Source organism: Bombus vosnesenskii, unplaced genomic scaffold, assembly GCF_011952255.1.
Source record: "Bombus vosnesenskii isolate JDL3184/JDL3185 unplaced genomic scaffold, Bvos_JDL3184-5_v1.1 scf7180000013297, whole genome shotgun sequence".
NCBI classification, from domain to species: domain Eukaryota; kingdom Metazoa; phylum Arthropoda; class Insecta; order Hymenoptera; family Apidae; genus Bombus; species Bombus vosnesenskii.
In genome coordinates this window covers 27,795-40,592 of record NW_022882947.1, presented here as the reverse complement: position 1 = coordinate 40,592, position 12,798 = coordinate 27,795, and the positions used below count along the sequence as shown (strand labels likewise).

The 12,798-nt window shown below is 33.4% G+C and overlaps 1 protein-coding gene across 1 annotated transcript in view; it reads left to right on the top strand.

Annotated features, from left to right (window-relative positions):
• Positions 1-8,446, top strand: part of LOC117233556 (F-box only protein 43-like) — a 47,314-nt gene extending 38,868 nt beyond the window's left edge. Inside the window, exon 2 of the mRNA XM_033493963.1 lies at positions 6,053-8,446. Within this exon, the coding sequence (XP_033349854.1) occupies positions 6,053-6,307 (255 nt within the window). The 3' untranslated portion in view covers positions 6,308-8,446. The remainder of the gene's footprint in view (positions 1-6,052) is intronic.
• Positions 8,447-12,798: the final 4,352 nt, after the last annotated feature.

Sequence of the window (12,798 nt, the reverse complement as noted above, 5' to 3'; positions counted from 1 at the left end):
CAATAACGCGTATCTATTCCATAATGAAAAAAATGTAAACGCTAGAAACAGCATGGAGAAAAATTTGTTCGTTATAATCATTCGTGATGATATTTATTCCGGAAGCGTAGAATTTGTCGTCCGCTGCATCCAGAATTTTCTCTACTTTCCTACGTTGTATCGCTACATTCTGTTAAACCTCTTATTGAGCTTACTGTACTTTGTTAGCTACTTTATCGCTGGGAAGTTGAACGGGCAGTCTAGTCCTAACCTCAACAATATATTCGATACATCATGATTTTCGAAGAAAAACTAACACAAACAGTTGTGATCGAATACAACGACATGCTTGATCTTCGTTTCAACATTGTGCTGGCGCGGCGCGGCGCGGCGCGGCGCGATGCCTGCGTAGTCAAGAATTTTTTATCTTCGTTCCATGAAGTTTCAGGGCGGTACTGTGTAACATTGTGTGGGTCTATTCCCACATGCCCTTTTTTTCCATGGCTATCTACGCGGTAGAACGAAGATTTTTCGGTTCGGTCGGTCGTTACGTACAACTGTTCTCACTGACAAGATTTATCTCTCTTCGAGAAGTTTACACCGATATATTAGAACATTTCAACGTTATATTTCAAATATTCTAACGGATAAGTATCAGAATGTATTAGGACTGTAGGGACAGTTGTTAAGCCTGCCACGTTTTTTCACTTTCGGCTCAATTATTTATATATTTCTAACATTGAAAGATATCTTCCCTTTGGGCAAAATGTGATAAAATATGTTAAACATCCTCTTAAAACATTACAAATCCTCTTTATTTGCTAAAATAATAGCGTAGTAAGGTTGTGAAGCATAGAAATTCAAGAATTAACTTCCTAAGAGTTGGCTAAATTTTAAGAAAGTGTGTCAAAATAAAACTTGTTTTTTATTACTTTGTTATATTAACGTTCATAAAATTGTATCGGAAATTACTTTTTTAGAAAAACACTAACATCCTTTTTGTATTTATGGTATTTATGAAGAAATATTATCATGAAAACGGATATAGATTTTAAGGGATTAATTAATATCAATAAAATAATTCTATACATAAAAGCGAAGGAAAGCTATAGGAAAGCGAGTTTCGCCTTGATATTTAACTCATTATTGACCACACTGTGTAACATGTGAAATTATTTTATCTTATATGAATATTTTATGATATATGTATAGCGATTCAAACGTTAAACATTCCTCACCGCCCGAACTTTGGTAATTACATACGTATATTTATTCACTTTATCTGAACTTGTAATGTTGTTTCCTACTACAAAAGTTTCATGCTACATTCCTGGCAACCTTCGCGTTAACCATCTTATTATTGTGATCCAGAATGTTAATTGCTTTTTTATAAGTACTTTTATAAGTACTAATTTTTATAAGTACTTTATGTTTTTTGAACAACTTTTTGCAAATTTGCACTGTGTGTTGCGAGGTACAGTTATTCACAGAATTAAGCGGCATAATTATATGTGCATACTCTTACATATAAAGTCAGCCACTATTTTATATTGCTTCCTTTATTTAAAAAAAAAAAAAAAAAAAAAAATAATCGAATCTCTCCATTATAACAGAGTTACTACATATTGTACACGTGTATGACTAATCTTCTGGTAGTGAAATAATGAATATTTTATTTCAATTTATTTTATTAATCGTTTATTACAATATATATGTATGTATATATTCATACTGTACTATTAATTAATTACTGTTCGTATTACAGTTAATATTTCATGGGCTTTCCTTTATGACGAATAACTGCCTGCAATCTTTTGGGCATGGATAGTAGTAAGTTTTCAACAAAGTTTGGTTTTATACATTCCCAATTTTTTTTCGAAATTTCCTTAACACATTCTTTTGACGTTACATTGCACCCGCAGATTAACTTTTGTTTCTATACGTTTTCAGTACTATAAATGTTTGTGTATAATATACAGTTACATATACTTGAATATATTTAATAGTAATAGAAAATATTTCTCCTTTTAGTTCAACTTTGAATAAATATTTTTGTCCCTCGCTGTATTGTATATTACACGCGCGCGCGCGCACACACACACACACGCACACACACGCACACACATACTCAAATTATATATATATATATATATATTATTTTCCGCATTTTACAAAGCAACAACTTGAAAACTATCTGCCCGTATGATTAAATATATATATATATTTCTGCCATCCTCTCGACATCCGCTTAACAAATATCGATACAGTTATTAGTTACAACTTATAGATATATATTAATGTTATTCGTAGATTAATATTAAAACACATTGTAAATATATCGCCTATTTTTAAAAGGAGAAACAGAAATTCGAACGTATGATTATACGAGGTTATTCCCTCCTTTCACTGTTTCATAATAATAAAAATACTTTTATTACGAAATGACACAAGAGTTGAAAAATGAAAAAAGGTGGACCGATCTTATTTGTCTCGCGTGATCTTCGTCTAAATTCCTGGTAATTGTCGCGTTCTGCATACATATGTAAGAGTACGCTGAATTCTGTGTTATTAAGTATACAAAGTTCCACTGTAATCATTCCCGACATTCTACAACAGTCTACGCTATTGCTCTCGGAGAAGTATACTTCGTTTGGGTTGCAGGAAGTGCGTACGGTCTACGCTGGGGGATATTTAGGGTCCGTTGCGTTACGACATCACTTTTCGTAGATACACACTACACATTGTTGCGCCAGCTGGCTGCTATATTGTGAGGAAAGGGCTTGTGGTAGAGTGTATAGAGCGTAGAGAAACCCTACCGTCATTTTCTACATTTCGAACCCAACTGCCACAGCCAGTAGACGTTTCTACCGCCCGCCTGTGATGGGAGAAAATATTACCACGCTTTCAAATTTTAAACTCGTACGATCCTTTCCGTAGAAACCGTATCCTCCAATTAGTTTCTCCCATATTTTACAATGGCGTCGTCGACCAGCAGTTTCTTCACGATACACATTCAAAAAGATCGTTTTTGTTACATGTAGACTTTCGATAAAAAGAAGATACGTACTTTGTAGACTTTTGTGCGACTTCAGAAGTGGATCTAAAGTTTTCCTTTACTTACCATATAAAGAGAAAAAGTCAAATAATCGTTTTCTCTAATCTGAATAAAATTTAACGAGTAATAATTATTATAAATCAAATGATCTGATACTAGTATAGTAACGTGCATATATAAAATGATATAATCGTAATTTATTATTCTCATTTCGATAATAATACGATATTTTAAATTTCATTTCTTCATAGCTTTTTAATAATTCCCTCAATGATTTAGTTAACGCTATCAAATGAATAATATTCGAATTAGAAGCAACGAATCTACATTATTGTATAACATATGTAACAATACACCTGTACTTAACTAAGTAATTCAAACGATTTATTTAAATTTTAGTATCATTGGCATTTTTATATAATATTGTCACAAAATTTTGAAAGTGATGTTTTTTGAAAATTTCTCAATTTATAAGCTATAAATAAGATATCGTACGAATTATTTGTAAGTTATAAATAAAATATGCTTAGGGAAGTAAACGATTCATTGATGTAATATAATTCATTCATGTGTATGGAAGCTTTTGGTCTGGTAACGAAATAAGGAGGAGATAACATCGCATGCATACTTACATATGGTGATCTGTGTCCTAACTTGCGTGGTCCACTTCTTTCCCGCCAGAAATTCTAGCGCCACCGTTTTCATGTTACGTAGTTTCGGTAGAGTTCAGACTGCTCGGAATCCGCTCGGTTGCTAGGCAGGGACATTCGAATAGCTCACATTTATTGTTAGTTGTAAATGTGCGATGTTTTATGGTTCATTGCATCGAACAGAAGGGAACATAAGATGTTCGTTTGATAACCTTCGATTTTGTTCTTGCATACTCGATTGCTTAAATTTTCTCACGCATTTTCTGCCGCGCTAATTAGCAATGCACGACAGATGCTCGGTAGCTCGCTTTGACAACGCTGTTTGTTGTGTTCGTGACGTGACGCTATGCTGAATTGTAAACGCATGCAATCCATGCGCTCGTTTATCATGAATGGCTCCTTGCTCGTAAAAATGTCATTGCTTTCCTACTTGTTTTTTATCGTTCATAAGCTTTATGATCGTTATAATTTTTCGATTAACTTTGATACATCGAAGCAGATTATTCATAATCTTAACCATTTTCGTACTATAATGGATAATTTGAAGTATTCGGTCTTCCTTCCGTATATATCGATTCTCCTGATTTTATTATTTCTATATTTATACTAAAGAATTATAGTAGAAGCTTTTGTCAAGGAAAGAAGTAAATGTAACATGTAAAGGAAAAAGTTGTTGTAAGTGAGTGAAAAAATGATTCGGATTAAAAATCTTTATCGAAATTTCCCATAAAAGTACAGTTGTTGATCTACTGTTTATTTTGCATGTTGAAATGTTGAAGTTGTTGCTCTCCTTCGAGCTGTGACAGCTTGTGAAAATGCACACGTGGAAGAGTCTAAGAATCTTTTTGTAGTCTTCCTGTTAGGATACAGCTCAGCGCTCCTTTCACTTTGCGTTATTGCAATATGTCATCCTGACGCGAACAGGTGCAACCTGACGTAACTATACCGATTAATTAGTGTTCCAGACGAAAGGAGCTAGAACCTGACAACTCTGTCTTTTCCTCTAATTACTTTACATTTTTGGCAATTAAGTAAATAGGAAATACCAACTGCATTATCTAAAACTAGATAAGAGACACTTGAGATAATACATATAGGACGAGGCTAATGGATCTTTTTCACGCTTGGACCATTAACCATTTTTATTTTTTTTTTTTTTTTTTTTTTTTACTGAAATGTAACATCCGTTGGCTTTAACAACAATAAGTAAGGATGAAAATATATTTTTCATCCGCCATGGTGCAAGCCCATTTTTATTGAAATTGCATGAAATTTGTTCCTATCACGCTAGGTAAATTAGCATACTTTCTTTCTTATTTCATTTATATTATTTCTTTTAACATGTTTTGGTGTGAAACGAAAATTAAGAATTTTGTACAACTTTTAAAGTCAAGCAATACTAGAATATTGAAACGAAGGAAAGTAGCTATCACTGCCGAATGTTTACCACTTTCTTTCGATATATTTCGTTAAAAAAATTGAGAAAGGTTTCTTTGATTAACGAAAACTAGGTGTTCAATGTATCTTTAATATCATCATATTTTGTTCGTTAAACTCATTAATACAGTTTTCTATAAATATACTTGTATAACGGCATTTTATGAGGAGAATTTTAACGTTGACGATATTCCTAATATCGACAACGTACTTTTTGTTCTAAATGTTATCTGATAAGTTGAAATTACCCTTCGACACGTATATACATATTTGAAAATACTCTTGGCGTCGTATCATTATTCTACCGACCACTGTCGATAATGTATGAATCTACTATTTTCATAGTTCTTTGGTAATCGGTGTGTGTTACCATCCGTGGTCTCACCGTTGTTTGTAATACGAAACTTACCTACAGAAAATACATATATGTATCATGCACATGTTGTATGTATGTAGACACATTTTCTATTTTATAATTTCCGAATAACGCGTAACGTTTCTTAATATTACATATTATATTTCATATTTTTTCTATCTTCACTAGTATAGTAATGTTTTGCCTCTAGAAGATTTTTCATACTTGATGCATGCTGCGTGCCTCTTTATTCTATATACAAGCTTTATGATGATATATATATATACACGTTGCAAGGAATTGTTAAAAATTTGCTACGCTATTAAACGTATCGATATCATCGATATCAGTGAATACAGAATTTTCACAAATAACGTCGTACTATTTAAAATCCTACGGTTACTTTCAGAATAAATAAATTAGAAATCAGAATAAATAGCTACATATGGAACAAGAATATGCAAACGTACATATAAGAAAAATCTGATATTTATAATTGTAAATGTAAATTAATATAATGATATAATTATAAATTAAGAATAATTTTAATAATTAATTTTATATCATTGTTAACAGGCTAGTCGTACACTCGCACCCTGGGAACATTTGTTACCTTGTCCGAGGTGTTCATTTCCCTGTCACGTGGACGGCGAGAAAAACGTGGGAACATGTTCGAGGCAAAGTTGCTCCATGGAATTTTGCACCTTCTGTTCATCGAGGCCACACACTGGTCCTTGTAAAACACCGCTATTAGCCACACCGACCAAGAGGAATAAACGGCGGCTGATCATTGGCTCGAGACAGAGCAAACGAAACCTCAGGAGATTATGAGTACTTTCGTTGGAAAACGTCGTCGATCGTCGGGAGTGTCTTATTAGATGAATTTCATCAAAAAAAGAGAAAAAAAAAAGAAAAAGAAATCATAACGCATCTTTCGACGAAAATTAAATTATAATCTTGTTGCACAGTGCGAGCGCGCGCGTGTCGAGAATTGCGAGGAATATTATACTTGAGGATTATTTAACTGCTGTGACACGTAGTATTTTAAAAATCTAAGTGGTTCGCAACCGAAAGAAAGGATCGATTAAACTGTATGTTTAAAACGTGTGAAACTTATCCGTATTTTACATTTTACGAAATTTTAAAGAAGCTTGAAACTTGTGATTTGTGAATCGTAAAAAAAGATGGGATATTAATGGTAGTATATTATGGATTCATACACACTCACACACACACACAAAATCGTTACACCTTATTTTTATAAATTAGTGGGATGGCGATTCAAATCATTCCCCTTTTATAACTTTCCTCGCTTCCGAACCACTTGCGATATTCGTTTAATCAGGCAAGCAAATGGAGGAGAGAGCCAAGAGTTAACGAACTCTCGGTTACTAAACAGTCGATCGACGTAAAGGCCACATAAGATACGCCTTTTGGATCGTTATTGATTCCGCGGTGAGTTAGTGGGAAATCTATGAAATTTTAAAACGCGGTCTCACGAAGTTGTTAAATCCAAACTCAGCAAATTGAATATCGTCTGTTTAAGAATCATAAATTCGCGATATGATTGAGTTTTAGTTGCTGCGCGATTAACTCGACTTTTACGTGGCTCTTAAATTACATAATACAATACGGATAACAATAATATAATAACGATAATAACAATGCGGATAAGAAATACAGCAAGAGAGAAAAAAGAAAATACATACGAGGAAAGAATATAAGAACCGAATCGTAAAACTTTTAAGGGCATGAGCCGACGCTTCGCGTCGACCACTTTTTACTCGGTTAAAAGGCATCGTGTGTCGCGACTTAATGAAGCCAGTAAAGGGGGAAGACGGTTGGTTAGAAACCAAGTTGCACTCTTTTCGCCCGACTCATTTTTTCTATTACGCGAACGCTCTCTCGTGACACGATAACCGTCGACATATAATGCAGCGCGTCTTCTTTAGAACGCCTATATACCAGCTTTTGACTTTTCTACGAATCGTTTGCCTTATTAATTAACTGGTTGTGCGTTTTCTCTGCCCCCTTCGCCGTAGTCTGCAGAGTTTCATTCGTGACGCATCGCTAGCAAAAAGAATATAACCGAATCAAGGTAAGAACGCCAATTAAAGTAGATGGCCGAAAGAAGGATGTGGCCAGCCGCTGAATTGTAATAAAATGAAACGTTGCCGCTAAATGTTGCCGGAATGTTAACGCGCGAAAAAATGAAACTGAATTTGTTCGTGTCTTGTTTTTAAATATTTATCGACTCGATGAAAGGGGGGCGGGGTTATTTTAATTTTAATACCTTGACCAAATATATCTATGTTTTTATGCTTTTATCGCGAACAATAATTCGTTAAGAGAGTACAACGCGTTGGCCACGAAAAGACTCGACAAGCATCTCAATTGATTAAATTATTTGTTTGTCTCTCGATGTTTGTCAATGTTTTTATCGTTAGTAATGTTATTAGATAAATTGAAAACATTTAAACACGTTCGTCAGGCAGGAAAAAGAGCGTTTCTAGTTTTTTAAACTTTATCCCTGGCTAAGTTACAAAGCGATATATAGCAGCCGGAAATTGTTGACTAATTTTTAGTAAAATGTATCTTGTGCAATTTAATCCCGCCTTACCTTACTGTTCGTCGAATCGTAATCCCTCGATGCGCACGTTCTTTCTCTCTTATCGCTTACTCTCCTCCTAAGATGCGATTCTCTCTCCAAAGAGAACAAGGAAATGTTTTGTCTCGCGTGTGTACGTATTGCTGCTAGTCTTATAAAATACGAGGTCAAAAAAGGATTGCCATGACTCGTAAAAAGGGTCGCTCAAAAAGTATTATTGAAGTATGTATGTAGCTATAGGAATAGTAAGATAACAAGTTGTGTGAGTCAAGTATCGGGGGATAAAGAGGAGCGGTAATGACGAAACCTTCTCGATGATGGAGAGTTACCTTTGATCCTTTATCGATTGTAATTTACCATATCTGTATAAATATCTGTATAAATATCGTTTTTACATCTCGATAATGAATGATCGCGTGACAAAGATCTGCTATCATTAAACCAACTTGAAAGTATTATTTTTATATTAATGGTATTGGCCTACAATTCATGGAATTTTTTGAACAAAAATTAAAGGTTGGTTCAGACAGGATTGAATAGTTTGCGGTCAACTAGCAAGTGAAGTCGAATTTACACTGTTTCATTGTGGATGATCTTCGAGAAAAACGGATGGTTCTTCAAGAGAAAAAAAAAAAAAAAAAAAAAAAAAAAAAAAAAAAAAAAAAAAAAAAAAAAAAAAAAGAAAAAGAAGAGCAACATCGCTTTTATCCTCGTTTCGTCTGCAGCGATTATCCACAGTAAAACAGTGTAGATTCGGCTTTAGTCGCTAGTTGACTGTAAACTACTCAATCGTGTCTGAGCGCGAGCGGTCGGACGGCGAGCTGTATCGGGTCTCTTTCAACCCGTACTAACGTAAATTCGCGTACATACGCAGACAAGTGACTTTTCTTTTTTCTTTTTTTTTTCCCTATTTTTTTTTCCTCTGTGCTGCGAATAGAGTCAATTTAAATATCGAGCGAGGGAGACAGACATACGATGACAATATCGATTCCCGCTCCAACCGATAAACCGGCAATGCATATGTATATGTATATGCGGTACGTATGATTCTTCTTGTGACACAAAATTGTACTGATCGCAATTGACTCCGACCGTTAGAATCTCAGGTTTGATTTCCTCCAGTTCCAGCGGGTACAATCTCCTTCTAAATGAAGTTTTCGTCAATATTGCGCTCAAGGTTTCAACATTCGAACCGGTACAAAAAACGAGGATACACTTTTGTGCCATTATGTAATTTACGCCATAAGAATTGCCATAACGTATGTTTTTTTTTCTTTTTCTTTCTTAAATTATTATTAACGTTCTTTTCGCCCTTCTTGGGAGCCATACTTTATTTTTTACATTGTTCTTAGTGTTCTAGTATGCCATATCGATTCTTTGTACGTCCGTTTTAATGTTCGAATCAAACGTCAGTTTATTGTATTTAATATTTGTTCGCTTCTCTTTGTTCGTTCGAACGTTATTTTTGTACCGGTGTATGCTGGATCGCGAAAGACTGCATGTAAATAACCAGCGCATAGTAATATATTCGTATTCGGTTGAATTTCGTGATCGATACACAAATTTCGTTTTTAATCGCTCTCTTCCGATAAAAGAAATGAACATTTCTTTTAATCTAATATCTCTGTGAACCCATGACATATATGTATGTATATATAATTTATAATAAGATATTTTCTCTATTTTATTTATTTTCTATACGATCAATTAGCCGTCAAAAGGATAAAGAACGGAGAATATTTTACCGAAATTGATACCGATATGTACGAAGATTTCATTTAATCGTATCGCATTCCATATGTTATATCGTGTCGTCAAACCTTTGATTGATCTTAACGTTAACCAAATGAAATTCTATATTAAGTTTATTACTAATAAAACGAGTATTGCGATATCGATCACGAAGTCTCTACTTTGTAAACAGAAAAAGAAAGATTTATTATAGTATGACTCTTTAAGTAAAAATCCAAATAATTTCTACGAAATGTCGTAAAATGATCCTGTGTTTCGTTATTTTCATATATGCATTTAGTTCCGTATCGTTTTGTCTATGTATGTAAATGTTCTCTATTTATTACAAGAACAAATAATACGTATATATAGAAACTTATGCCGTGAATTTAGAAAATTATAGTGGTGTGCCAAAATATCATAACTTTTATTTTAATTAGCAAAGCGTGTACAGCTAATTTATTAAAAATTTTATTAACATCGATTAGCAGTCAACTGAAGTTAAATATTTTTATTCTTCATGGTAAATATTTTTTAATTATGATACAGACGACTTGTTATGTTCTTCGAAGGAATTTTAATTTCATCGACAATTTTAGACAAATTTTATTGTCGCTCGTCGTATTACCGTTTTAAATTCGTTTCATGTTGTATCATCAAAAGTTTTTACCGTATGTAAGAGTAAACAGCGAAAAGCAAAGTATCGTTTCTGTTCTAATTCCTTGGTTCGGTAAAACAGTGTTGTGTCACGGATGTTGAAATGTTCTACAAGATTGAGACCAAATTAGCATAGTATACTTGAGGGAGCAAATATTTTATTAAGGAAATATGAAAAATTAATTATTTATTGTCTGCAAAACAAATTATTAGACACTCGATGGTCCTATTTAACGTATGACAAACCTTTAGTTTTTTATCATTATTTTACCTAATGAAGCATTTCTATACATAAATTCGTATAAACGTGTTTTCTCTGTTGGATTTTTCCAATACGCTATATGTCTCCCGATATTTTTTGATGCCGTAATGACTTGGTTCTGATTCTTTAAACCACTATTTCTAAAATATAAAAAGGACAAAATATAATCGATGTAAAAGCACGTGTATCGTTTAATACGAATATCTGCATTTTTTAACGAGACTGAGATACGACGATGAGATACATACATATATATAGTACATAAGATGGATCATTAGTACGTCACACTGTATATGATATGTTAACGTAATAAGGAAACGAAAAATGGAAAGACAAGCATATGAAAAAAAGGCGTTGCATAGAAAATTGGGGAATTACTCAGTGGGGAAGACCGTTATTTTTTAAATAATTCACGGCAATAATTTCAATAATTTACGGCATAAGTATCGTCTCTTGAACTATTTCTTCAATTACTTGATCGTAATTTCCTTAGATAAAGCTAGAAAAGCTTAGGTAAAGATAACGACGGATCATTTTAAAACAGCGTGGGTACAGCGAGCACGCACGACATTTCTGTGATATAGGACAATACCATTCCATTGTACATAGTATCTTTAATCTTTAGATGATCATTAATACGCTCAAAGACTTAATCAAAAGCTCGAATGTATTGTACATATTGTTAGTAGCGTTCTAGGTCGAGCAATGGAAATGCTATTTTATAATTATTTACATAATATTTTGCGTACTGTCGCCTCGAAAGCCGTAGAAATCGATTGGTAAAAGATACAAGATGTAAAGTTCAGTGCGTTTGAGGTCGAGCTAGAAGGATGCCAAAATTTTCGCGAACGAGGCTGCAGGATTTACTATTTTACGTATAGATACCAGAGAAATATCTAACATTTGTAGCATATGTAAATTTAAAGTTACGTGTTCGATAAGAGCTCAGAGAAAAGCGGTCGTTGTCCGATGTATGTATAAAATGTGGCCTTCTGAAGTGTAGTATATTCTTACTTGTTCTTAGTATTGTGCAAATAGTGCCTCGAAGGTGATATATATATATATATACACACACATCATCATCATATCATATCATGTCATATCATCTGTGTATGTGTGCGTGTGTGCGTGTGTGCGCGTGTGCGCGCGTGTGTGTGGGTGGGTGGGTACGTATAATTAAACTAAGATTAGCGATTAAGCTATTTATCCAATCTATATTGCGAATAAAGAAAAAAATAGTATATAAATTTTATATTATTCTTTTCGCATTAACTTTCGTGTTATTTCGTATCAGTGATAAACAATGATCAAATCACACAGTCGTTAATCTTAATTTAATTCGTACTACGCTATACATATTACTTTTTGGAGGATTGATGTGAATAAAAAGTATGCGAAATCTCGTATGGAGTAAAATAAAAATGTGCCAAGTACATTAAAATCCTGAAAACTCGAGTTTATAGGAAATATCGATAAATGAATTACTGTTCATCGAAATGATTCTCACATGCAAATACGAAACTGATAAGAAAAGATTTTCGATTTAATTATCCTTCAAAAGGTCAAACATCTGCTCTCTTATTTGCCAATTTTCGTTACTGTATACGCGCGCAAATATTTGATGAAATATTTTGTTTCGTATAAACGGAAGAGTATGTCTTTGGGTCAGTCCTGTTGTATGTTTAGACGTTACCAGGATCCACTATATTTAATGTGCCAGCTTTTAATGTTAAAAAATCGTTCGTTACATTTTACATATACATAGTACGAGAGATAAAAGAGATTATTTTTCATAATATTTCATTAATATGTCAATTTAAAGAGAATAATCTAATGAAATAGGCTAGAAAGTGCAACAATAAATTGTATTTGTTAAAAGAGAGTTATGCTAACGTTCTTTTTGTTCACATTTATGTATATGACAATATATATTAAAATGTTACAAGACATTAATATGATTAATCGATACGCAGGAGCAGTAAGATGATTATGCTCTAGAGATTTCAATAGGAATATGTCATAAAAGCCTTGTTTTTAAAATTAAGTCTGTCGCTGTACATAAAG